Source organism: Podarcis bocagei (genome assembly GCF_964188305.1).
Source record: "Podarcis bocagei genome assembly, chromosome: 6".
NCBI lineage: Eukaryota > Metazoa > Chordata > Lepidosauria > Squamata > Lacertidae > Podarcis > Podarcis bocagei.
Window position 1 is genome coordinate 42,897,922 of NC_138130.1, and position 26,546 is coordinate 42,924,467.

Here is a 26,546-nt window from a genome sequence, read left to right on the forward strand (position 1 = left end):
TTCCCGCTTCAATGCCAAATTAAGATATTTCTTAATCCAATTTTCCGTTTCTACTCACGGGTACTTGTTTTGAATCCAATTGTCCACAGGAAAAAGTCAGTGCTCTCCGGCAACGGCTCCGTAAAAATAGCAATCAGTTTGCAGCACCACGCCACTCACCCCACTTCGCTCCGGCGCCCCAAAAAGCGGTTCCCGGTGAGTAGGGGGGGCGCTCCTGGTGCCCTGCCGAACCCCACGTTCCCAGGCTTCCTCCGCCTGGGATTTCTAGCGGGTCCCCACCTTCGCCGCGGCCGGAAGACCCAGTTTCTACAGAGCCCGTTCCTCCGATCGGAGGAACTCCGCCATTCACTGATGGCGCTGACCCGGAAGTCTTTTTCAGACTTACTTTTAACACAAACATACATTTCTTAACGTTTCACCATATCTTTGCATAGTGGTAGTGTTCCTGTTGCAACCTACCTTGGATTAGGCCACAGCACACTAGTTGAAGACCAGTGGTATGCAGGTATTACCCTGAATATCTGCTGAATAAGCAGCCTTTTTCTTTGTGTTTTGTTTAGTCACTCACGTGTTCCTCCGGAGCATGAAAAAACAAGCTTGCTCCATCCTCCATGTGACAGAAGATAGTTGTGGTCTCCTAAGGCGTCTAGATCCTTTTTGCATGTACTACTCGCAGTCCAGATGTCCCCCATCTTAAATGTGTGCAGCTGGTTATTCCTTCTTTGTTTGCCTCCTCCATGAAGGACCTGGAAGTTGGCAACAGAAGAATTGGCCTTTTTTGTGGTGGCTCCCTGCTTGTGGAATGCTGTCCCCAGGGAGGCTTGCTTGCCACCTTCTTTACATATTTCTAGGTGCTAGGCATAAACACTCCTCTTCTCCCAGTCTTTTGTGATTTGGGACTGATGCAGTAAAGGAAACAGTGATGATAAGTATTTTGAATAAGTTGCCAACCACCATTAGGAGGGACCCACATAACATTTTTCTACCACAATATGACTACTATGCTTATAGGGAATGATCTGTTCAGAATGAATGCTGTTTATGCTTGTTTTTGGTATGTCCACTTCTAAAAACAGACACAGGCTAACTTTTGATTTTTATAATTTTATTAGCTTTATCATCAGATTGATAAACAAACACACTGAAGTGCCATGCAGTGAAATTCTGTGGCAAGTAGCATTCTGATAAACAGCGCATTAGTGGTTCCTTGGAGATTACAAATACAAGAGATGAGCTATAGTTATTAAACTAAAATAAAACGAATACTTATAAATAATATTTCTTAATAACTTTGGACTTGCACTTTCAGTATTCAGCCTTTGACCAATATGAAAGGTATTTGTTAGAGCCCCAGAAAAATATTTTGAAAAGCAAAGGTAGCCATGTTTGTCAATAAGAAAAAAATAATCCCAAATCAAGAGTTGGGCACTACCTTTATTAGGAGCTACAAAAATGTGGCAAATTGTCTGTTATTTAAGAACTCTAAATCAGATAAGATATTACACAAAGCAGGGGGTGGGGGAAGTACAAAAAATGGCTGGAGGATGTAGCCATGAAGTCATCTTGTTAGTTTGGTTCCAAGATGGAGATTGCAGACTGAACAACTCCTTCCCAGGTGCTATAGATGTCAGAGTCTGGAATAAAGAAGCATTGTCTCTGTGGAACTGCTCTCAAACAAACCACTGGGGAGGGTACATAATTGGTGCATTTGGGATTGTATTCACATGAAAGGGCACTGATAAAAGTTTACCTCAGAAATAGGTTTACTCTTGATTAGATAGTTTTATTTTGATGTTGCTCAGACTTTGGGTGAAATGCCTCACTGCATTTAGTTACATGAAGTGAAAAACTGAAATCTCTACATTAAATATTCAGTAGTGCTGAAATTTAACAGGCCAGTTTTGGAGGGGAAACACACATAAAGCTGAATGCATACAAGTTAAATGTGCATAAGTTGTGGGCTTACTTGATGTCAGCTTAGAAATTAGCCCACAAAGAAGCTCAATAGGCCTTATCCCTTAAAACTTATTTGAAGCATTTCTGATTGGTTCATTGATGGCTTCTGAAGTTGTTAAGCCCAGCAGTGAAAAATTGAATGGTTTGTAGCAAATGGCTAGCTTTCAAAAATGTTACTGATTTAATTAAAGGCAAAAATGAGCTTGTGCAGTCCAAGAACCAGAAAACATACCACTTAATATGTTGAGGAAATTTGTTTGCACCATGAGAGTCAAAATACTTTGAAGAATGATTTATCCTTGCTCTTGCGCCATAGGGGTAATATTTCTACAATTAAAGAAACAAAATATGACAGGGTTACTATGCTTTCTTGTGTTTTGGCATAAAGGGAGTGATTACGTTTATGGCGATATTTTCTGAGATAGTGGTTTTATGGTAATTGCCGCTGAAAAATTCCTCTTGATACAGGCAGAAGAAGCCAGTTTATGTTGGCTGAGCCTGCTAGGATGCTGATCTTGTTGCCCAAGTTTGGGAATGATCCTTAGTTACGCAACACACACCCATCTTCCCTGCCTATCCCTCCCATTCTGCTCTGTCCTTGCTGTTGCCTTACCACAGTCCAAAAGCTTTTAAGTGCCACTAAGATATTTTAAACACACACACACACACACACACACACACACACACACACACACGGAGAATTCGAGTGGGAAGACCAGTAGCTAAGCCATAGAACACCAAACCTTTTCCTCTAGCAGAATATCACAGAAGCAAATATATTGCCTAGCAATTACCTGTGCACCTCTAGATTTTGCCCAGAGGGTTACACTCGTAGAATTCTTTCCCAGGTTAATAGGTTTTGTTTTGAATTACTGGTAGAAACACGGGTGGCGGCGCTGTGGTAGGTGTCAAAGTTTTAGAACAGCAACAGCAGGTCCAAAGTAAATCTTTTAAAACCTCAGTTTGGGCATATATTAGAGCAAAGCTTACAAAATTCCTAATATTTATTCCAATTAAGGCCTTCCTCCAGCGGATATTATTTGTTTGTTTTCATGTATGAGAGACAGTGAGAGAGACTGTCTGTTCCTTGCTTATCAGCTCTGCACTGTTGATTAAAACGGTAGAACAAGGCGAAACGGATAACTTGTTGAATGCAGGAAGGAGATACTCGTTTCTCGGAACAAAATACCATTGTAACTGTAAACCAGAAAGTTATTTTTTCTCTCATTTTTCCCCTGCCCTTACTCCACTGAGCTTGGGGAAGCATACACGTTGTGTGTGTGTGTGTGTGTGTGTGTGTGTGTGTGTGTTCCACCCACCCTTTTATCCTTTCATTTTTTTTTTTTTTATAAAATTTTTTATTGGTTTTACGAAATTTTTAAAAAACAAACAAACACTTAAGAAAACAAACATACACGTATAATTTCATAACATATTTTCATAAACCTCTTTTCTAAGACTTCCCCATACCCCCCCTTTCTGCATCCCAATGTCCATAATTTTATAGCAACTCCCAATTGTTACTTTCCAACCTTAATCATCTTAGTCATCTCTATATTCTAACCTTATGTCACTGTATCCCTTTGTTCCTAAGAACCAAAACACTCTAACATTCATTAAGTTTATAATAGTCCTTAAGATATCTTTTGAATTTTCTCCATTCTTCTTCCGCTGTCTCTTTTCCTTGATCACGGATTCTGCCTGTCATCTCTGCCAATGTCATATAGTCCATCACTTTCATCTGCCATTCTTCCAGAGTGGGTAGATCTTGTGACTTCCAATACTTTGCGATGAGTATTCTTGCTGCTGTTGTAGCGTACATGAAAAAAGCTCTGTCCTTCTTTGGCACCAATTGGCCGACAATGCCCAAGAGAAAGGCCTCTGGTTTTTTAGGAAAAGTACATTTAAGTACCTTTTTCATTTCATTATAAATCATTTCCCAGAAAGCCTTAATCTTCGGGCATGTCCACCAAAGGTGGTAGAAGGTACCTTCAGTCTCTTTGCATTTCCAACATTTGTTATCGGGCAAATGATAAATTTTTGCCAGCTTGACTGGGGTCATGTACCACCTGTATACCATTTTCATAATGTTTTCCTTTAAGGCATTACATGCCGTAAATTTGATACCGGTGTTCCATAACCATTCCCAGTCATCTGACATAATGTTATGACCAACATCCTGTGCCCACTTAATCATGGCTGATTTGACTGTTTCCTCCTCTGTATTCCACTTCAGCAACAAGTTATACATTCTAGATAAATTCTTAGTGGTAGGTTCTAGCAATTCGGTTTCTAATTTTGATTTTTCCACCTGGAAGCCGACTTTCCTGTCCTGTTTAAAAAATTCCATTATTTGACGGTATTGAAACCAATTTTCCACTTTATGTTTCAATTTCTCCTGGCTTTGTAATTTGAACTTATCTCCATCCTGTTCTAAGATTTCCCAATACTTCGGCCATCCGACCTCCATATTGAGTTTTTTCACAGCATTAGCCTCCACTGGTGACACCCATCTAGGGGTTTTATTTTCCAATAGATCTTTATATCTTATCCAAACATTAAACAATGCTTTTCTGACAATGTGATTTTTGAAGGCACTGTTAACTTTATCATACCAAAGATATGCATGCCAACCAAAAGCATTGTTTCAAACCTTGTGAGATAGATTAGGCTGACAGAGAAGGTGGCCAAACAAATCTTACCTGCTTTTTGTGGCTCAGTGGGAAATTAAATCTTGTCTTCCCATCCTAAGTCCGACACTCTAGCCACAATATAACCACGCTGGCTCTTTTCTCCTCCCCATTTTTATCCTGCTGTTCTGTCATAGAACTTACGGTGCCCCGGTGTTCATTCTCACAACAACCCTAATAAATTAAGCTGTTCAGTAAGCATTTCTCCCCCTGAAAGTTTTTCTGCTTCACCAAGTACAAGCCCCTTCTTGTCGGAAGCAGCCCCTTCCTGCCTAATCTCAGCAGTTTATCTTGTGCTCTAAGGAAAGAGGTGCATCAGCAAAGCCTTGCGAAATTTAGGCTGGCTGACGGATACCATTTATTTAAAACTAAGAAATGTCCGGACTCCTCTCCAGGGTGCTCCCCATTTCTGGGATCCACTTCCAGGATACCTGCACTGCGCATATGCGCGGGGGCATGTGGAGTTGCCTCTATTAAAAAGTTATACAGTGGTACCTCGGGTTAAGTACTTAATTCGTTCCGGAGGTCCGTTCTTAACCTGAAACTGTTCTTAACCTGAAGCACCACTTTAGCTAATGGAGCCTCCTGCTGCTGCCGCACCGCCAGAGCACGATTTTTGTTCTCATCCTGAAGCAAAGTTCTTAATCCGAAGTAATATTTCTGGGTTAGCGGAGTCTGTAACCTGAAGTGTATGTAACCCGAGGTACCATTGTATGGGATATGAGCTCTTGAAATTCGACTTCTGAGGTTAAAGTGAAAAACAGGCGAGTATTTTTTATTCTGGAAACTTCTCCAGGAAGTCATCTCATCCACATACAGGCAGATGAAAGTCAATACTTGGTGGAAGGAACTATTTTGGGCTGGTTTTCTATATATGGCTTGTACCAAGCTGTCTTAAAATTACGTCTTTAGTCCTGATACGGAACTGAAGGGGGGGCTCCTTTCCCCCTTCCTTCTAGGAACATCTGAGGCCCCGCTTATTCCTATGGCCCCACTTTAGCCAATCACAGCCATGCATTTGTCCTGCAGAAGCTAGCTCAGGGAGCTCCTGCACGCCTCATGGGCCCCCACGGCGAGAACAATGGATCCGAAACCAGGGACCTCGTAAAACTGTCAAAATCCTGTTACAATATATCCATTCTGTTTCTTCTTTTGCCCTATAGTACAGAATGGGTTTGAAATCATTGAAATCTTTAGAAATTGATATAAAATCAACCGTAACTCCGATTTCTTCGCTCTCGGTGTCATTCAACTCAGTTCCCCGTAGACTCCATGATGCTATCCCTACTTCCATAATCCCCGAAGCGGCAGGTCACGTACGCAGGAACTTCTTAATCCTGTCAGATCGTTTCGCCAAACCTTTCCTCTAGGCAATATTAGGTGGCAGACGATGCATATCTCTGACCCATTGTCTTGCCACCACCGGTACTCAATAAATGTGTATCTATGTATATTTCCCGCTCCGCATGTCCCCCCTCCCTCATCCGAAAATGCTAATTAATGTAATCCCACCTTTTCATAATGTATTCATGACGTGTAAAGTATATTCATGATGTAACTTGCGAAACCCAACCTTCCCATAATGTATTTGTGACGTTTCATGCACTGTATTCTGGGATATGGAGGGAAATTTCAAAAGTTCATGTCACCCCTTTCTCTCTGTTCAATCTCGCCTTGAACCTGTTGCGCAATAAACTTGGATCTTCTGCAGTTTGCTCCTGCGTCCAGCTGAGCTCATTTTCTTCCGCAGGGACCCACGGACTTAGTCCGATGAGCTGGGTGGCAGAGTAACCCCGCACCCAGATTTTAGCCGTAACAGTCCTTTTTCAGCTGAAAGGTTGCTTTCCTTTCTTGGCAATTACCTGCCAGTGTTGGATGATGCCAGAGGCAAAAACGGGCAAAACAATTAATATGACTCTTCTGTTTCGACCATAGGCCAGACGTTTCTAGACAAATGCACATACCTGTACATTAAAGTATGCAAGAAAACATATCAATGGTATATTCCAAATAGGCAACAGCACCTGAGGGGGGTTGCAGAATGTTGCTGGGAAAGAAGTGTGACCTGGAAGTAGCCTGAGGGCCAGAGAGGCCTATGTATTCCGCTCCTATGCCTGAGGTTCCTCATCTCCTTTCAAAATTAATGAGCAGCAAAATGCAATTTCTAAAGGATTAGGATTATTGCCCGGCACACCCAACTCCGCTAGAAGTTTAGCTTCTATCAAAAAAGGTGAAAAATGAAACCTGAAACATGTCAAAATGACCATCTGTCAGTTTCTTGTTCTTTGAATCCCACTTGGACAAACAGGGATGCCTGGCTGAGCATCCTGAACGTTTTAACAAAAGCCAGCCTTTCATGCAGATCAATTTGTGATTCAGATCGTTGAAAACATAAAAACTCATTTGGCTTTGCAAATGTAATGGTCTGATATTCATCTGAGCAAGAGTTAATATTTACCTATAACATTGTAGTTTTTATTCATTAGCTCCCCAGGTTACAATTCATGCACAAGTATAATAAGAAAAAGGTTTCTTCTATGTTCTTTTATTCTTTCTTACATTGTGCTGACTTATTTCCTATCATTCTGTGCTCCTGCTGAAAATTTGGATTGTTCTGTATTATCATTACAGTCGTACCTTGGTTCTTGAACGCCTTGTGACTTGAACGTTTTGGCTCCCGAATGCCACAAACCCGGCAGTGAGTGTTCTGGTTTGCGAATGTTCTTTGGAACCCGAACGTCAAATGCAGCTTCTTCAGCTTCCAATTGCGTGCAGGAAGCTCTTGCAGCCAATCGGAAGCTGCGCATTGGTTTTCTAATGTTTTCGGAAGTCGAACGGACTTCCGGAACGGATTCCGTTCGAGAACCAAGGTACGACTGTATTGCCACGCATTAGTCAACAAAAGCCTATAGACAAATGGTCCTTGCAACATTTCTGCCAGATAGAACCTATTTTATATAGAAAGAAAAAATATCATACTAACCATGGTTACCTGTGATGCAGAAATAAAAAAGAGGAATGCTTTCCCCCCACTACACAAATTGAAGTCAAGTGGGATGTAAGGAGCATAGCTGCAGAAGTGCAAAAATGTTATACTAGAAATAGAGTTGTTTTCAACAAACTTGCTTTCTGTACAGAGAATATGGGGAAGAAATTCATGTTGTGCTCTTATGATCATTCTGTCAGTCCAAGCATTTATGTTTGCCAGATGGAATCCCCCCCCCCCATTGATGTGTTCTGGGGGTTCTTCCAGCACTCCAGAGCGGATTGGGAGCTGTGGGCTAGTGTGAGCCCTTGCATTGGCTTCCGCTATCGCTCTGGGTTAGTTGAATCCGGTCCTTACTCTCTTACGGCTGCTTTTTATTATAGTACTCTGGAAATGTGCTTTGTTTTCCTAGATAAATATTTGCCACATTCATCCCCGGTGTACAAACCTGTGTAATGCAGTGGGCTGCAAACATTTTACACATGTATATTATAATTGATATATGTTATTCAGCTTGCAAAAACCAAAGGAGAACCTAAGAATCATTATATAAAAAGGAAGTGAAGATTTAAAATTTGTATTTTTAAAAACCATGCATTCATTTTTCTTTCTCTTTAAAATGAATGAACTGGCCTGTTTCTCACATTTGTGCAACTGCATGTACTAAAACAATTGTCCCTGGCAGCAAGTCTCTCCCCACAACCCCAACCTTAGAAGCATTTTATAAATATATTTATGAATAAAAACACAGGAAAGACCTTTTGTTTTCTATCTAGTAGCTATATATAGACCGGGAGCCAGCAGGAAGCTCCTTTATCAGAGTTTACACAATTTTGGAATGATTTTTTATTTCATTTACAGCTAGATGCAGCCTCATAGTTTGTTAATTTGCTACTCTTAAGTAAGAAATATAATTTTAGATATTCACTTTATACTTTGTTTTTATCCTTCTGAGAGAAGATGCTGACAAAAAAGCTAAAGCAGATGGGCAAATGTCTGGCAGAAGATACAGTACCAGCATCTTGGGAATCTAATTTTATGTTCATGATGAGAGTTCTACAAGTATCAAAAGAATACATGTTAAAAATCGAAGTGCCTTTATTGACCCATGGTGTCTTTTCTTTCATTGTCTAGCTGATTGTAGTGCCGTTTTTAAAGGTCTACAGCCCATCTTCCAAGAGCAGGGAATGACAGAAACTATTCATAACTGGGAAGATCATGGGTACTTAGCAACCTACGTCAGTAAAAATGGCAGGTGAGTGCAATATAGACCCATAATTTGTGGAGGGTGTTAGCATTACTGTTTAACAACCAGGTAAATGGCATTGTCAAGATGTGTAATCCACCTTCAAAGAAGTGAAATAAAAAGGGCAATTTAATTAAGAACTTTAACACTTTTTTTTTTTTGCATGGGTTTCAACGACTTAATTTCAAATCCCCACAGTAACTAAAATGTAATGGGAATGTGTTTCCCAGTGACAAAATGAATACATAACCCTACAAAACCACAAGGCTTTATTGTTTGTTACAAAACAAGCCTAGTACCGCATTCTTAGACAACATTGCACATGTCTGGCTGACTGAAAACAATGGGTATTTTTCTGCCCTCGAATGCTGCAGTTATCTGACCTGGCAACAATATGAGACATCACCCTGAAGCGTGGTGTTCTGTGAATGGCTGAGTTGGTTTGTACCATTTTAGCATTATAATTCTAAGAAAATAGAGCTGCCCTGCATAACAGCTACTGTGGAAGGGCCTGTATTTAAAACTGGAGTGGTTGTATACTGTTTAGTATTCAAAATGGAATCTCACACATGTAAAAATTCATTGTCAGGCATTCTGTAATATTTACAGACCTTTCTGAGATTTCTCGGTTGTGTTATCCTCTGCTGGGTATCCTCTTTCTTTATTCTGCTGCTGGTTTCGTTTTAGACTCCATATTTGATGCCTTGGGATGTGGGTGGCGCTGTGCTCTAAACCACAGAGCCTAGAGCTTGCCGATCAGAAGGTTGGTGGTTCGAATCCCCGTGACGGGGTGAGCTCCCGTAGTTCGGTCCCAGCTCCTGCCCACCTAGCAGTTTGAAAGCACGTCAAAGTGCAAGTAGATAAATAGGTACCTCTCTGGTGGGAAGGTAAACGCCGTTTCCATGCGCTGCTCTGGTTTCACCAGAAGCATCATAGTCATGCTGGCCACATGACCTGGAAGCTGTCTGCGGACAAAACGCCGGCTCCCTCGGCTTATAGAGCGAGATGAGCGCCACAACCCCAGAGTCGTCCGTGACTGGACCTAATAGTCAGGGGTACCTTTACCTTTATTTGATGCCTTATTTTTAGTAGCTTGCAGTTTAATTTTTTTTACTTGTAAACTGCTCAGAGAGCCTTTCTTATTTGGATATAAGTATTTGATGATAGATAGAGTTGTAAGATTTGGTTCATGAAACAGCCGTTCTGTTAGCAGGAGTCCCATATTAACATAGGGTAATAGCTGAATCTGAAAGGTACCTTGAACTTGCAGCAGATGTTGCACAAGCCCTTGTGCAATTGCTGTTACAATACTCAGTAACAGTTAAGCTTTGTGAGCTACTTCTTTCCTACTGCTTCTACAGGTGCTTGGGTAACAATATCCAAACTTCTAAAAACTAATACTATTCGTAACGTCACATATGCTTTTCTTAACTGCCTTCTGATGTGCTGGCATTAAAAAAACTTATATGCCTGATTGCAGCACTCCATTGGAGAGTGGGCTTTAATGCAAGATAAAATGAGAAACCTGCATCCCTGTTGTAATAATAAGGTAATGCTGGAAGCAACTGGTGCATTTGTGGAAATCAGGGGAAACTTAAGTGCTGTGAACTATTGGATTTAACTACTAACAGCAATGTAAAATGTAAAAAAATCCCTCCTTCCTACCCCACATTGCAAAGATTTCTGTAACTGTACAACAGCTGGCATGGTTTAAGTGCCAAACTAGGCTTTAAATACAGTATAACATTCATTCGTTCATCTACTTATTTATCTAAAATATACCACTTGATATAATAAAATCTCTTAAGTGGTTTGCATAAAAATAATAAAAGCACAGACAAAAAGGTTCAATAAAAAATCCTGAAATCTCAACACAAATAAAAATCACAAATAAAACTGAACAGTGTACCAAACAAAATTAAAAATTAAGTGTCAGAGTCTAGGAAAGTTTGGACAAACGTATGAATTTTTAAGAGGTGTTTTAAAGCTCACTATTGTCTGCATCATGAATTACCCAATGGAGTTTGGGTGCTGCCACTGAGCACCCACTATTCTACATTTTCACCAAGTGAGAATCTGCTGGTTGTGGAACAGCATGGTATCCTCAGAAAATATTGAAGTTCAGCTTGGCATTTACTGGAGGAGCCAGTCTGCTAGGTGTTCCATTAATATTTAGTGTGGATTCCCCCCCCCCCCTTTTAAGCAACCAGTGGGAGTGCAGCAGTCAGGTCGGCTGTGATTTCTCCTGGATTGGGAGTAATTTAAATACAGTGTTCCATGACATGGAAAGTTCCATTTAGACTACTATAACATGTTGTATGTGCACCTTGAACACTGCTTGGAAATTGCACCAAGTTCAAAATTTAGCTGGACCAGTTTTGGAAGAGCTGCTCTGAAACCAATGCAGGGTACTGATTTTTTACTTTGCAAGCTGTACACGGCTTAGAACCCAGGTACCTTAAGTACCACCTGCTTAACATGCCTGGACGTTAGAAACCTCTCCTGAAGCCCCTTTCTGAATACACCCAGCTATGAGAGAGAAGGTGGGAGGCGACGTAGGGAAAACACCTTTTCTAATGTGACACTGGCATTATGGAATTCCCTCCCCAAAGAAGGATGCTTAGTGCCTACGAGGGGGAAAGAGAGAGATTCCTATATTTTGTGGGCCTGGAAAGTTGTGGTTTGTTTGTAGGAAAACCAGGCTTCACTCTACTCCTTCCTCTGCTCATGAAATGGTTTCACTGAATGATTTCAGGGCAAGGAATGGATGGATCAAGGTCTCTCCTAATTTTCATGCTGTCACACTTATCAGTGGTACTCTTGCCATTGTAGCAGTTGCTGTTGAGTTCAAGGTCAGCTGGTTGTCTCTTCTTGAGGAGTGTGGATGATGTGCACATGAAAGGGGAATAATAGAAAGTGGTTTTGTGAGTGGAAATAGGTGCAGAAGTGGTAAATTGGATTGAGAAAATTACTGGTAATAGTAATAATACATTACACTGTGAACTGTGACTAGACAGAATGTAGATGTCAGTCAGAATTGGAAACCACACATTAATGTACATTAACGTACACCGTAGAGTCGAGCAGTGCTGCTGAATAATGGTATACCCACAAAGGTTTTGAACATACATTCTCTGCAATTTCAAACTCCTGTGAATGCTGCTGACGACAATTTTTTCCTTTAACAAAGACCATGTATTAATCCCCATTGGGAAAGCTGCAGCTGCTAAATGAATTGAAGTTGCTTGGGGATTAAGTTATGCTTCCTTGTTGTCTCTGCTAAAACAATTCCTCTGTATCTAGATTAAAGCCACTTTGCATGAAGTTAAGCCAGCAAAAGTAATATTTGTCATCTCTCCCAGGTCCATTTAATTCATGGGTCACTCTAACAAAAGGCAGAATTGTAGAAGGCTCTATTGTAAAGCTTTCATTAATCATGTTGTCAACATAAATATAGGCAAAACAGCCATTCACTTTCTTTGCCAAGCAGAATGTTAATTACATTTGCCATTCAAAGCGCTGCGTGTAGTGGTGTCATTTTTTTCAAAAAAACCAAACTTGTTTTAATTCCAGTTTATTTGAAAATGCCAGTGAATGGGAAAAGAACAAGTATTTCTGGAATACATGAATCTTTGAGATGCTTGACTTCTAGCAATTGTTGGAATGTGATAGTACATTTTAAAAACAATTGGGCAAGTGAAACTTTTTTTTGAGTTTGTGCAGTAAAGGAAGCATATTATTGAACTGGCTAGTGTGTATGCTAATGGTTTTTTAATTTTTGTAAGTGGTGAAATCTGTTAACAGAAATTTGTGTAATCAAATACAGGTTATTTTTATTTGTTTATTTTTTTTTTATGTCCTGCCTTTCCTTTAAGAAGTTCAAGACAGCTAGCTGCAATAAGGTAAAAACTACCATAGGACGCACCGGACAATAGGACGGACTTTGTTTTAGAGGGGGGAGAACAAGAAAAAAAAAATTCTCCCCCTCTCTGCCCAGCACCCCTTCAGTGAAGCGGCAGGAGGCGCTGCACAGAGAAGGGGAGAACTTTCCCCCTCTTGTTTTCCCGCTCTAAAACAAGGTGCCGTGTAAGGTGCGTTCAGGCGGCTACCTTGGAAGCCTGGAGAGCGAGAGGGGTTGGTGTGCACTGACCCCTCTCGCTCTCCAGGCTTCAGGTTCCTTTCGACCTACTCTTTGGGGCTGGCGGGGGGGGAAGCCCACCACCAGCCCCAAAGAGCAGATCAGGGAGCAGCGGAAAGGCGCAGTGGAGAGGCTCCTGCCATAGCCGCGCGTCATCTCTCCAGCCGGGAGAGGGTCGTGGGGCTATGCCTTCTTTAGCCCCGCGCGTGCTCTCCCGGCTGGGGAGGTGACGCGCGGCTATAGAGGCTCCTGCCATAGCCACGTGTCACCTCTCCAGCCGGGAGAGGGTCGCGGGGCTATGGCGTCTTCGCTCCATAGGACGCACACACATTTCCCCTTCATTTTTGAAGGGGAAAAAGTGCGTCCTATAGAGCGAAAAATACGGTAAGTGAAAATTGCTAAAAGCAGCAGAACACAAAAGGATAAAAGGCAGCCATTAAAACAAGTAGATAGTCTTAAGCAATGATGAAACAGTTAACTGTGGCAAGGTGAAATACAAATTGGTAAAGGCCTTTAAAAGCTTTTGTATCCCAAAATCCTTCTTAAACTGCAAGGCTTTAGACATCTGACAGAAGGCCATTAATGCAAGATGAGCTTCTACCACAAGTCCGTTCCACAGCCTGGGTGCAGCTACTGAAAAGGCTCTCTCCCAGGTTCCAGGGCTAAGCAGACTCATAGAGACATCAGATACACAGGAGCGCGTCTGATGATGAAGATATTAGGAGACGGGTGGACTAATACTGGAGTTGGTGGTCCTTCAAATCATTGGCTCCTTAAATTGGGCGTGGAAACAAAATGGAAGCCAGTGCAGTTGTTTCAGTAAAGGAGTCACATGCCTTTGCATTCTAAAGCAGGCTTCATATGAGGCTTCCATACTGCCCATTACAGCATGGTGTAACTAAGGCAAAAATGGTATAGATGATGTACTAGCTTCAGCTGGGCAAAGGCACTGCTAGCCACAGCGATACCTTGGGCTCAAGAATCAAAGCTAGGATCAGAAGCGCTCCTAAGCAGTGTGTTTAAACTTAAGTTTGACAAGTTAAACAATGAATACTAGAAATACTAAAACAAGCATGATGCTTAAATTTATTATCCTACACCAGCAGTTCCCAGGGCATATTACAACAATTGAAAATCCAGAATTAAAAACTGTTAACACACACACACACACACACACACACACACACACACACACACACACACTGTGGCAATGTGTTACCAGAACTTCTGGCAGAGTGGGCTCCATTTGAAGGTGTTAGCTCTGCCTCTGTAGTTGAGGGCTGGCACCCAGCGGCCCTCACAAAAGTGAAAATGCATCTTGGTGAGCTCCAGTTCTGATTTCCTCAGGGAAGTTAGAAACTTCTTTCATTGTCCCCTTCTCCAGCACTCTTCCCAGCTCTTCTTCAGCACTCTTGCCCAGCCTTATGATGTTGTTTTTTCATGTTGCCTCCCATTTTCTCCCTCCCCTTCACCTTGTAACTTCCTTCTCCCTCTTACATTTTTATTTCATCTGTAGCCTTTTCCAGCTCAAGTTACAGCTCCATTAAAGTCTTGGGTTTCTTCATTGATTTCTATGTGCAAATCTTCCTTCTGCCCTTGGGGACATTTAAAAATACTTTCTGTGTGAATCAGAAAATGACCAGTCTAGAAAATGAGATAATTTTCTTTGTCCATTTTATATCTCTGTGCCTCTCCCTTGGCCTTCTTTGCCTTGTTTCTGGTGGAAAGAGAAGGGGAGGGATGGAGAAAAAGACAAGATAGGAAGAGACACAAGAGATAAAACTGTCCCTTTTCCAGTCTCCTCTTTACCTCCTTTGTGCTCATTGCCTTCTCCTTCAGCTAGCATCTCTTGCCCATCTGCCAGCTATTTAGCAGGTTTTTAAAAATAAATAAATTCCCAGGCTTCATTGACCACATCTTTCCACTGATCACATCCAACCAGCTGATTCCATCACCCCTGTTCCATCGTTTATGGTTTTTAAGCATTTCCCCCCTTATTCTTCAGCTGAAACAGGTTCCTAGCGTTGCTTGAAAAAACCAAGAATAAGACAACTTTCCAACTGGCTCTCAATTTTCCATGGATATTGGGCAGCATGCTTAGCTTCCCAGCAGAATTTTGGTGGCATTAGATACAGCCTCTAATTCACGGAGCTAAGTGTTCTGCCTAAAGATTGCATTGTCCCAGGCGCAATTGCCCCTTTAATGAAGAATGCATTAAAGCCGTTTCTTCAAACTTGCATGGAACAGAGTTTGATAATATTTTATAAATCCTTCTTGTTGTTTGAAAACAAAACATACTAAATTTCTAGTCATCTTAGATCATTTAAAAAAATCAAGCTTGTTTATAATGGAGAATTTCTCTTAACCACAAGGACTTACCAAGTATTCACAGTTGGAAGGAAGCAATGTAAATATTCAGATGGTCTTCTTTCAACAGGAGCTCACAGGACAGTTGATAAGAATATAAATGAGGGGAGAGTTGGCAGCAGGTAGGCACCTCAGGTGCTGGAGGTTCTCTTCCTGCAGTTCTTGTTGAAGAAGTTGGTGCTTAGAATGTAGGGACTGGGGGACTGCTTTCATCTGACGCTTTTCTTGTTTTTACTGTCTAGTTTTGCCAATCTGAGAATTTATCCACATGGCTTGGTGTTGGTCGATGTACAGAGTTGCAACGATTTGAGTGGAGGAGACGTAGAGCAGGTAGGTATAGTACCATATATATATATGGTAGTGCTTGAATTGTAGACACATTTTTTTTACAGAGCTTATTTTTAATTTCATAAATGCTAGGTTTTAATTCTTGCAGCCATTAAACTCAGTGGAAAAGGACGGGGCAAGCCTCTAGCTTGCTTCAGACATAACAGTAAAGCAGAAATGCCTGTAGGTACATTGTTGGGAGAATTAACCCATTAACTGCATTCCTTAACAGATCGCCTGGCACTGACCTTGATGACATTTCAGTGGAAGACAAAACCATTTTTATTTTCACAATGGTTTTAATTCTCTCTCTCTGTTTCTGTTTGTATATAAGGCATTGCAGATCTTTCTGTTTTTACCTCTAAACCCTGAATAGTACAGTGGTACCTTGGGTTACATACGCTTCAGGTTACAGATGCTTCAGGTTACAGACTCTGCTAACCCAGAAATAGTGCTTCAGGTCAAGAACTTTGCTTTAGGATGAGAACAGAAATCATGCTCCGGCGGCATGGCGGCAGCAGGAGGCCCCATTAGCTAAAGTGGTGCTTCAGGTTAAGAACAGTTTCAGGTTAAATACGGACCTCCGGAACGAATTAAGTACTTAACCCGAGGTACCACAGTACTTAACAGCAAACTTCCTGAATGAAATGATAAAAAAGGAGGTTATTTATAACTCATGTTTTGGATTTGGTTTGTTTAGAAACTAAGCTCACTGGCTTGAATGCAGTGCTAAACTCACTGAAAGCAAAATTAATTTTATCAAAAACGAGAAGGGAAAATAGACAAATCCTCAGGCTTTGCTCATCTTTATTGACACTTGTCCATGTAGTGCTACACCATTATTTACTGTTATATGCAAATGCAACTGTTGCACCCAAGAGGACCAAATATTTATGTTAAGTACTTGCTTCAAGGCTGCATAAAATGTCAAAAGTTTAAATTAACACACAGCAACAGTTTATTAGTAGTTTTATACTGTTAGCGGCCATGGGCTTTGGAGGTGAGAGAGAAAAGTTGGCTGTGTATCATATTTTTAGGAATCTTGTTCTTTTAGTTGGATCCTATTGTTTTTTAATCAGACATAATTTTTTTATCACAGCTTCTAAACAAGATAGAAGAAAGAATGAAAGAACTGTGTCATAGAAACATCAAAAGAGTAAAACGGTGAGGAATTTTGAGATTGTTTGGTCAGATTGCCCAACAAAGTCTACTGACATGTCTGGTAAATGAATATGGAATTTTAACACATAGTATTGAGACTTACAAAACATTTTACTCAAGCTCATTCATTTTACCCTTACATTTTCTTAATGTAGTAAACTTTTCATTTGCTGTAGATTATTCAATGGAGTTCCATGATGGCATAGTGTGGCTGCACCAAAGTAAACCTATGAAAAATGGGTGGTTCATCTCTGGCTGCCTTTTCCTAGTTGGCAGAGACATTTTATTTTATTTTGGCAGCTTATTGCATTGCTAAGTACTTGAAACCATGGAAAGGCACAGCCAGTCAGTAGACAGTACTGAACTAGATGAATCCATGATCTGCTTGTAAGGCAACTTCCTACGTTCCTATTGAATAAGTTGTTTTACATAATACTGTGATTGTCAAGTATAGTTAGATGCCCTGAATAGTGCATAGGCACTAGAAAGGTAGGATAGAAATGAAATAAACTGAAATCGGGGGGCATAATTGGGTGGTGTTAAGTTGTAGTCTTGTGGGGGGGGGGGCTGCCATGTTATTGTGGTTTTTATTCCATACAGAAATATATGGGGTTGGGGAAAAACTAAAGTGGAGAGCTAAACTTGAAGGAGCCTGAGGCACCTTATTTGACATTCTTTTCCATACCTACGGATCAGTGGGGGGATATAGAATAGAAAGAACCCACCTGGGTTTCCATATGCATTTCTTCATTCTTTTCCAGTGATTGGAGAGAATCTGTAGCTAGACCAAAGACTGGTACAGTGGTACCTTGGGTTACAGACACTTCACGTTACAGATGCTTCAGGTTACAGACTCCAGAAATAGTACCTCGGGTTAAGAACTTTGCCCCAGGATGAGAACCAAAATCATGCTCCGGCGGCAGCGGGAGACCCCATTAGCTAAAGTGGTACCTCAGGTTAAGAACCGACCTCCAGAACGAATTAAGTGCTTAACCTGAGGTACCACTGTATTTATGAGGAGATCAGCAACCATGGTCACACCCTCCATATGTTCTTGGACAGCAACTTCCTTTATTACTGACCTTTTGCCATTCTGTCTGGGCCTAATAAGAGTTGGAATCCAACAACATGCGGAAGGCACAAGTTACCTAATGCTGGATTAGACAAGGAAAACTTTTGTTATGTACAGGAACAGAGTGATGAGCATTGATAAGGCATGGAGGCTGACTACGTTAGAAAAACAGAACTGATACAGTTTAGTAGGTTACAGGGGTGAGAGAGGCAGCCTTTTGCCTCTGATAGTAATCTGAACATCTGGTTGTCAATGTCACCAGCACTTTCACATTCAGTACAGTTCATGTTTGCACAGTGAAACTATTACTTGGAACACCAGTGATTTTAGTCTCCTGCTTCTCTGGCTTTTGTGGGATGACACCATTTTGTAGCTTTTTCTTGCTCAGGTTATACTTCCATGTGAAAAAGTAGGAAGCATCGGCATAGCCTTGTGTGCTCTCTGTGAGGTGGCAACTGCCTGGGTAGTGAAGACAGCTTAGTTGGCTGCGGGGAGAGCAGGGTAGTGCTGGGAAAAGCAAAAGTAGTATTCCTACTCTGTGGGCAGTTGCAGTGTACCCTTGGAACAGGCTTTACACACTACACGTGATCCACCTTTTGTCAGCTCATTTTGTCAGTCTCTTGCATCCCAGTTGACCAGACAATGGCTATTTGGGTAAAATGACTGCACCAGTAAATGAATACATAATGTGTGGCATAGGAGTGGACAGGGGAGATTAAGAATAAAGCTTGAGATATTTCGGTGGGTTTGCTCTCTCTCTCTATTAAAATATTTATCTGGTTTTAATAGTATATAAAGCAAATTGGTTTTTATAGTTAAAAAAACCTTTGGTCTCCTGAAGTTTGCGTACTATCTGGTACTGCCCTCTAGTGTCTCTTAAATTGTTTCATTAGATGGCATGGCTTGGGTATTACTGAAAGGCATGACAGATTTTCCTGTCCTTATGTTTTCTGCTGTTGTGAAGGCATAGTTTAATTAATTAATTAATTAATTAATCAATTAAATTAATTTGTATACCCTTTGCATTTCAAGAAGAAATACCAAGGGTGGTTCACAAACAAAACAACTTTTAACATGCTCTGTCATTTCTACCTTTAGAAAGCTAATTTAACAAAGTATATAAAAGCATTAATAGCTAGCACAGTTATCTGCCGTCCTTTAGCAACCTGTTTGACAGCTATGTCCAAGTTATATAACAGCAGCTTCCATGTAAACATTCCAGCCTAGGAATTCAGTTGTTGCTGTAGTGGTATCAGAATGGACATTTTAAAAATACTCATAGATAAGTCAACATGAGAGTCTGCCTGGAATGTTGTTGTACCAGTGAATGCTAAAAATAACTACCTTTTCAAAAACCTTTTGTGTGCTGCTTATCTATTGTTCCGTTCCAGTAATGGAATACATTTTTGGGGGCTGCAAATCAAGGAATGGCAATTGTCTCAAAAGTACTAACATTAAAAAGTTTACAATGGAAATTCTTTGCTTGGAACACTAGGTTACAGTGTTCGAGTACCTCTAGGAAGGTAATGTTTTAGAAATGTCTTGACTATAATATAGCTTTTGCTAACTTGCACAAACCTGAAATTGTGAACGTTCTCTTCTTTTGTCTTTCCGTTCTCAGACTGCCAGCCATTGTGAGAGGAGATGCTATTGATAAATATTGGCCCACAGCTGATGGACGATTGGTGGAATATGACATTGATGAAGTTGTTTATGATGAAGAGTCAGCTTACCAGAATATTAAAATCTTACACTCGAAACAGTTTGGAAATATTCTTATCCTCAGCGGGGATGTTAGTGAGTATTGCTGTTTTTATATAATACACAGCCAACTGCTATAGAGTTGACCTGCACAACTTGTGACCTGTCAATCCAAAGTCAACCCATGTTTTGTGGTTTGCTGTGCTTGAAACCCAGCCACCCTCTTTTTTCTCCCTCAGCCCTGGACAGACAGTAATTGCAGAAGGTTTTCTTGAACCTCTGGATGGCAGCGTTTAACTTTGCGGGCTCTAAATTGTGTCGGTTTCCCACAGAGCTTCTGGGATTTCTATTATCAGAATTTCTCCCTTTCTGATATTTTGACCTGTGGTCAAAGTGTTTTTCAGCTGAGATCATATTTTTTTTACTATATACATTACCCCACCAGTAATTGTAAAAAGGAATCTTTTGGGGCAACATGAAATAAATTCGGCTGGAAATTTTATACAGTGCTGATGAAGCTAGTTTCTTCCATTCCTGCTAGCATTGTATCATTCAACCCACTGGGGGAAAATAGCAGATAAGATTCTGTTGATTATTGTATTTAGGCTCCCGTTGTTATCAAAACTAATTACACTATCTATATTAAAAGATTAAGTTAATGGAATGAATCATACTATGGTTTGGACTCTTCTCCCGGGAATGTTGAAATTTTGGAGCATAACATTATCGCACACTGGCTGGTGCTGACTGCTTCCTTGCAGTCTGCTGCTGTCTCTAGGTGTGTCATTGATCAACAAACCCCTTTAATTAGTCTGAATGATTTACTTTAAAATAATAAAGTCATTGTGGATTTCTGAAATGCAAGCGGGTCTAACTTTATGTTCTTATTTATCACAAACAAAAGAATTTTGTTATAACATGCTCACATATATCTCTTAATCCCTGCGCTTTTCAAGATCTGGCAGAGAGTGACCTGGCATATACACAAGCTATAATGGGCAGCGGGAAGGAAGACTACACGGACAAAGAAGTCCTCATTCTTGGAGGTGGTGATGGGGGAATACTGTATGAAATAGTCAAATTGAAACCAAAGATGGTCACCATGGTAGAGATATCCTTTTAATAAGTGGGTGGCGGTTCATTTTGAAAATGTTTTGTCATGATTTCTCCCTGTGCATTCTGTTCTGAAAGATCAAAATAGATCAGACGATTAATGCAAGCGCCTCTCAGAACCATCTTAAGTTCTGCATTGTGTGTCGGCCACCATAAATCTGGCTCAGATTGTCCTAATTCAGATAGAGGCATCATGACTTTAGTAGATCGTTTGACCAAGATACTTAAATGTTGGCCATTTATGATTATGCAGCAAATTTAAACTTTCTGAGCCATGCTAAGTATATTTTAAAATTAGGACTATGTGTCAGATAATTAGCTACCTATAAAGGAATGTTTAAAACAGTTGTCAATAACATGTATTTAAGAGCTGCCTGAAACAATTGTCTATTGATTATGGAATCTAAACCTTACTATTCCGAAGCAAAACTAAATAACTTGTTTTAATAACTGCAACAAAATGAGTTGGTGGATTCTTAACTAGCATCAGATACATTGACCAAATGGTGATTGACGGGTGTCGAAAATATATGCGCAAAACATGTGGAGATGTCTTGGACAATCTGAAAGGAGAATGCTATCAGGTAACTAATTGCCTTAAACATGCAAAATGAAAGATGTTATCTTCATCAATGAAAATACACGTTTGGGAGTACTTTCTGATGCATTACTGTGTATTGTGTATAGCTATATACAATTCTAAGACATTATGAACAAACGATAAACTAGTAGCAGTTGATTTTCTTTTTGCTTTCAGTCACTAAAATGTATACATGTTTCAGAAGAGGCCGCATGTACTGAAATTATAATATCCATTGTTCCATCTACAGTAGGACTGTGAAATAGAGTCATAATGTATTCTGCATAAACAGGCTATATAGTACATTTATAAACTCAAGAACTAGGCATCTGAGGTATGCTAGACTTCCTAATTAGAATAATGTTATAGAAAAAATAAATAAATGGTTTAAATTCAATTTATAAAAGGAAATATTCTAGCACCATAAAACTGAAACGGCATGTTGATCCTTATTACCTTATTTTCAGTTTTCTTTATTTTGTGAGGTCTTTGTTTTGTACAGAAAGGAATGAATGCTGGCACAATTAATGATTCCCCCCCCCCATTGCCTTTTGTCACATTCTTTGGGGGTGGGGAGTAGTAGTAATCAAATATGAGTTCTCTGGGTAGCCTTAGGGCTTATCATGGTCTCTCAGCCAAATCTGAGAGTGGACCACAGCACAGTAGTAACCAAAGCTCCCTGGTTCATCCATGCTGGCATCTACACATAGAAGTTGGAAAATGCTCCTTTGAAATCCTACAGAACAACCCAAATCTCTTTTCTGATGAGAGCAGCTTTTGCATCTCATTTGGAAACCAAGGACCCAGAGTCTGGAGGAAGAATGGGGAGTCACACAATGCCAGATGCTTGAAGTCCAGTGTGCAGTTTCCACAGTCTGTGTTGATTTGGGGAGCCATGTCATCAGCTGGTGTTGGTCCACTGTGCTTCATTAAGTCCAGGGTCAATGCACCTGTCTACCAGGAGATTTTGGAGCACTTCATGCTTCCTTCCGCAGATGAGCTTTATGGGGATGCTGACTTCATTTTCCAGCAGGACTTTGGCACCTGCCCACACTGCCAAAAGTACCAAAACCTGGTTCAATGCCCATGGGATTACTGTGTTTGGTTGGCCGGCAAACTCGCCTGACCTGAACCCCATAATCTATGGGGCATTGCCAAGAGAAAGATGAGAGACATGAGACCGAGCAATGCAGAAGAGCTGACGGCTGCTATTGAAGCATCCTGGTGTTCCATAACACCTCAGCAGTGCCGCAGGCTGATAGCATCCATGCCACGCCACACTGAGGCAGTAATTGATGCAAAAGGGGCCCAAACCAAGTACTGAGTACATGTGCATGCTTGTACTTCTCAGAGGTCCAATATTGCTCTATTTGCAATCCTTGTTTTACTGGTTTCATTTAATATTCTAATTTTCTGAGATTGTCAATTTGGGGTTTTCATCAGCTGTACGCCATGATCATCACAATTATAACAAATAAAGGCTTGACGTAGCTCGCTTTGCATGTCATGAGTCTATCTCATATATTAGTTTCACTTTTTAAGTTGAATTACTGAAATAAATGAACTTTTCCACGATATTCTAATTTTCCGAGTTTCACCTGTACTGATCTAGATCAAGCAGTGTCTGACTGTATAAGACAGCTTCTTATGGCACTGTTGTGAAAGTAAAATGAGTTAAAGAATCCTGTGTAGATGGTGAATATACATTCACAATGAGGCTGAGATCGTCCTTTCTCTGTCAGATAATTGTGCGCTTAACATGGGATCATACCGAAATAGAGCCCAACGCATCTGTTCAATCTGTTCATCTGAGTCTTGTGATGTTGAGGTTATGGGCATTTGCCTTTTTTGCATGTAGGCTTCTATGCAAACATGATGTGTTATATGTGAACCACCAAGCACTGACAGGCTTTGCTATACATTTTGACCACACGCTAAGGGCATTAAAAACAAAAACTGTCTGTACTAGTTACTGATTTCTTCAATGTTGGTACCGTCGAAATGACAGAAACAATGGGTGAGTGATCTGAGAGTGCTAAAAAGGTAGTAGTGATCTAACTCAGGAACCCCGTATATGAAAAGTTGCCCAAATTCTACTATTGTTGTTTTTTAGGTTCTAATAGAAGATTGTATTCCAGTCCTGAAGAGGTATGCCAAAGAAGAAAGGATGTTTGATTATGTAATTAACGATTTGACAGCTGTTCCAATCTCCACATCTCCAGAAGAAGGTTAATGTCTCTCTGACCTTTTGAATGCGAACCTTGTTTACAATGAAAACTCTTTCATTTAAAAACCTTGATTGCAGTTGAGTAACTTCTATCTGGGTGAGATAAGGGGATGGTTGGGGAGAAGGAGGCATGCATTGTCCCAGGAGTGGCTTAGATGGTGTATGCATGTCAAGTGTGTGGGCATGTGTGTAGAAAATGGAGCACAGTTGGCCATTATGACACACTTCGGCACACAGATGCTATGCCCTTTCCACTGTAATTGCCACGTGTTTACAAGGCATCCTATAACCCTGAACAAAAAGATTATCGTAACGTTAAGAATGTTACCTTTTGCTATAGCTTACTACAGTTATGAATATTTCCTTGTGAATAGCTAATTAAACAATTAGTATTTTTCAAATTTAGATTCTACGTGGGAGTTTCTGCGGATGATTCTGGACCTTTCAATGAAAGTCTTGAAACCTGATGGGAAATATTTTACACAGGTATGGCAGATGAAAAGTAATCACAATGAAGTATGGCAGCGAAATTTGAAAGAATAAGCCTGTTTAAGATGCTACTTTGTCCCTTGGGTGAGATCGGGAGCAGTCCAAGGCTTTTATACATGTCCTACACAATCATGCTAGAGGCTGAAGTGAATCAGAGAAAATCTGGGTTTATTTGACTATGGGATCTTCCAGAGAAAGTTCAAATAAATGCTTGAGGCTTGCTCATTGCTTACTATGCATACCAGCATTAGGAGCAGATAAGTCTGCTCCAGAATCTGGTTAAATCCGGGGGACTTAAACATAATTTGAAGTTTGGCTAAAACTGTTTTTAGAATATTAACCCAAAGCTGATTCGTTTTTGTTTTACGTTTTTCAGCCTGGCTCACGTTTTCTGGTTGGTTTCAGGGAAGTTAAAATCAAATACTATTTTATACAGATAAGGTATACTATACCTTATCAGAAATGATGAGGGTATTTTACAGCTGGCATGCAGCCACCAATATTCTTACACTTTGATAATCCTAGCTGCATTTTTAAAGGGGGGGGGGATTGGGAGAGAGAAAGACAATACATTTCCAGCAACAGCCATGGTCAGTGCCAAACAGGATGCTTATTGTTTAAATTTGTCACCTTGTGACTCTGAAATATGTGGCTAGGCAAGCTCATCCACAGATGCTTTATTTTTAAGTAAACACTTTTCAGTCCTCAAGTTTTAATAGCTAAAGAGGAAATGTTTCAGCATATAAGAAGGCAATCTAGTCTGTTTCTCTGTGTTAGTGTGAGAAGTTCTCTGTTTTAAATAACTGTTACAAGAAAGGGGCCCCAATCCTTTTCTGGATCAGGAACCATTAGTTCCATAGCAGTAGAACACTGTCAAAACGCCAAAGAGCTTTTGCTGCTCCTAAAAAACGAATGCAACTAAGGAATGGCCATTAGAGTGTTGCTGTATGCTGGCAGGGAATATCTTGTGCGGTGTAGTCATCTGCATTATACTCTTTGGCCACTAGATGGAGCTTGACAACTAAAAAACGTTGGCTCCTGTAATAAAATCCAAAGAGTGTTATGCGCAAGGAATATAGGGACGCAAGACACATCTTACACACAGGCTGCTGTGTACAAACATTTGACAGCCGTTATAGTTTTGCTCACAGAATGAGAATTCACACTTTTAAAAAATGCATAGACTTAGAAGATATGCTTGATATACATATATAACGCAAACACTTGTTTTAGTTTTATTTACCTTGTTAAGTGTTTAAAACATTATCTGTATAGTTCTCAAAGTTTAGCAGTATTGGCAAAGTTTCCAAGCTCCTCTCGAAGATGGGGGTCACCCGATCCTTTGTACTTGATAAGTTGATAATAAGACTGGCATTTAACTAGGAATCACAGCTTGAGATAGTAGAAATAAATGACGGAGATTTTCCTTCTCCAACGGTTTGAGGCAATTGATCTTTGACGCCTGAGGAATAATTTCTCTGCTCACCTAGCAGAGAATGTCAGCACTCTGTGTGCTCTGTGTACTAATACCCTACAAGTCTGGTCTTTGGGGCTCAGGGTATAGAGTGGGGTGATTATGGGGAAATATGAATGGAAAATTGAGTTCAGTGGAAGTTGTTTTTCAGAAATATATTTCATGGAGTACTTACCAGATCCTAATATAACCTTTTCAGTGATGTTTTTTAAGCTTTTTAAAGGGTGTGCGGTTACTTAGGATTGAAAAGGAAAGACCTTCTTTCCTCAATTCCCCTTTCTACAACTCTTAGTTTTAAACTTTGACAGAGCCCTCAAACAGGGCTCTACTGTGTGATTCAGCAGGCATTAGGGGCAGGAGGCCCCTGTGGCCTACTGTGTAATTTCAGTACAATAAAAAATGTAGGTGGGCATATAAATCCAACATGGGCCTAGGTTTGGCATATTTGATTTATTATGAACAAACCATCCTGGTGTGTGAATTTGCATAGGTCTTTTTTTAATGTGAAGTGTGGTACTGTGAAGTGAAATATTCACCTGCTTCTGATGCAGATGTTGTCACAGTAGTGGCATTACTCCAGGTGTCGCATAGTCCCTATTCCACATAGTAAGAACTTGATTGTTCACTTTGGAACTCCCTTCCTATTGTGAAATCAAGCAGGTGCCCTTTTGGCATCTGTTAAATACATTCTAGATGCCTAGAAGAAGAAAAAACCATTTCTAGATGCCCAGAAAATTGAGGTCATTTTAATCTGTTTTAGTCTTTTATGTTTAGTATGTTTTGAAGTATGGTTGTGAATTTCTCTTGGTTTTATTGTTCTAATTTTTCGTAAACCACTTTGATGGTTGTTGTTTTTTCAAAAGCAGTGTATAAGTACTATGAATGAATAGTACTGGAGAAACTATTGGATTTAATTAAGTATTTCAGAAGTATTTTCCTTCTCCCTTTCCACAATTTGCTTGCCACGTTGTCTCCTGTGATTGCTCGCGATTTGATGAGCTGGTTGATGAAACCTGGGA

General features: G+C 40.4%; 1 protein-coding gene across 3 annotated transcripts in view; it reads left to right on the forward strand.

The window, feature by feature from the left end:
• Positions 1-26,546, forward strand: part of SMS (spermine synthase) — a 47,484-nt gene that overhangs the window by 14,577 nt on the left and 6,361 nt on the right. For 2 of the 3 annotated variants that reach the window (XM_081199459.1, XM_081199460.1), the window contains exons 2-9: positions 8,767-8,887; positions 15,626-15,713; positions 16,810-16,874; positions 19,565-19,740; positions 20,601-20,755; positions 21,252-21,341; positions 23,451-23,565; positions 23,971-24,050. In XM_081199459.1, the coding sequence (XP_081055585.1) occupies positions 8,767-8,887; positions 15,626-15,713; positions 16,810-16,874; positions 19,565-19,740; positions 20,601-20,755; positions 21,252-21,341; positions 23,451-23,565; positions 23,971-24,050 (890 nt within the window). Of the gene's footprint in view, positions 1-7,361; positions 7,517-8,766; positions 8,888-15,625; positions 15,714-16,809; positions 16,875-19,564; positions 19,741-20,600; positions 20,756-21,251; positions 21,342-23,450; positions 23,566-23,970; positions 24,051-26,546 lie in introns of those variants that run through there. The other variant, XM_081199461.1, reaches the window with a different exon arrangement.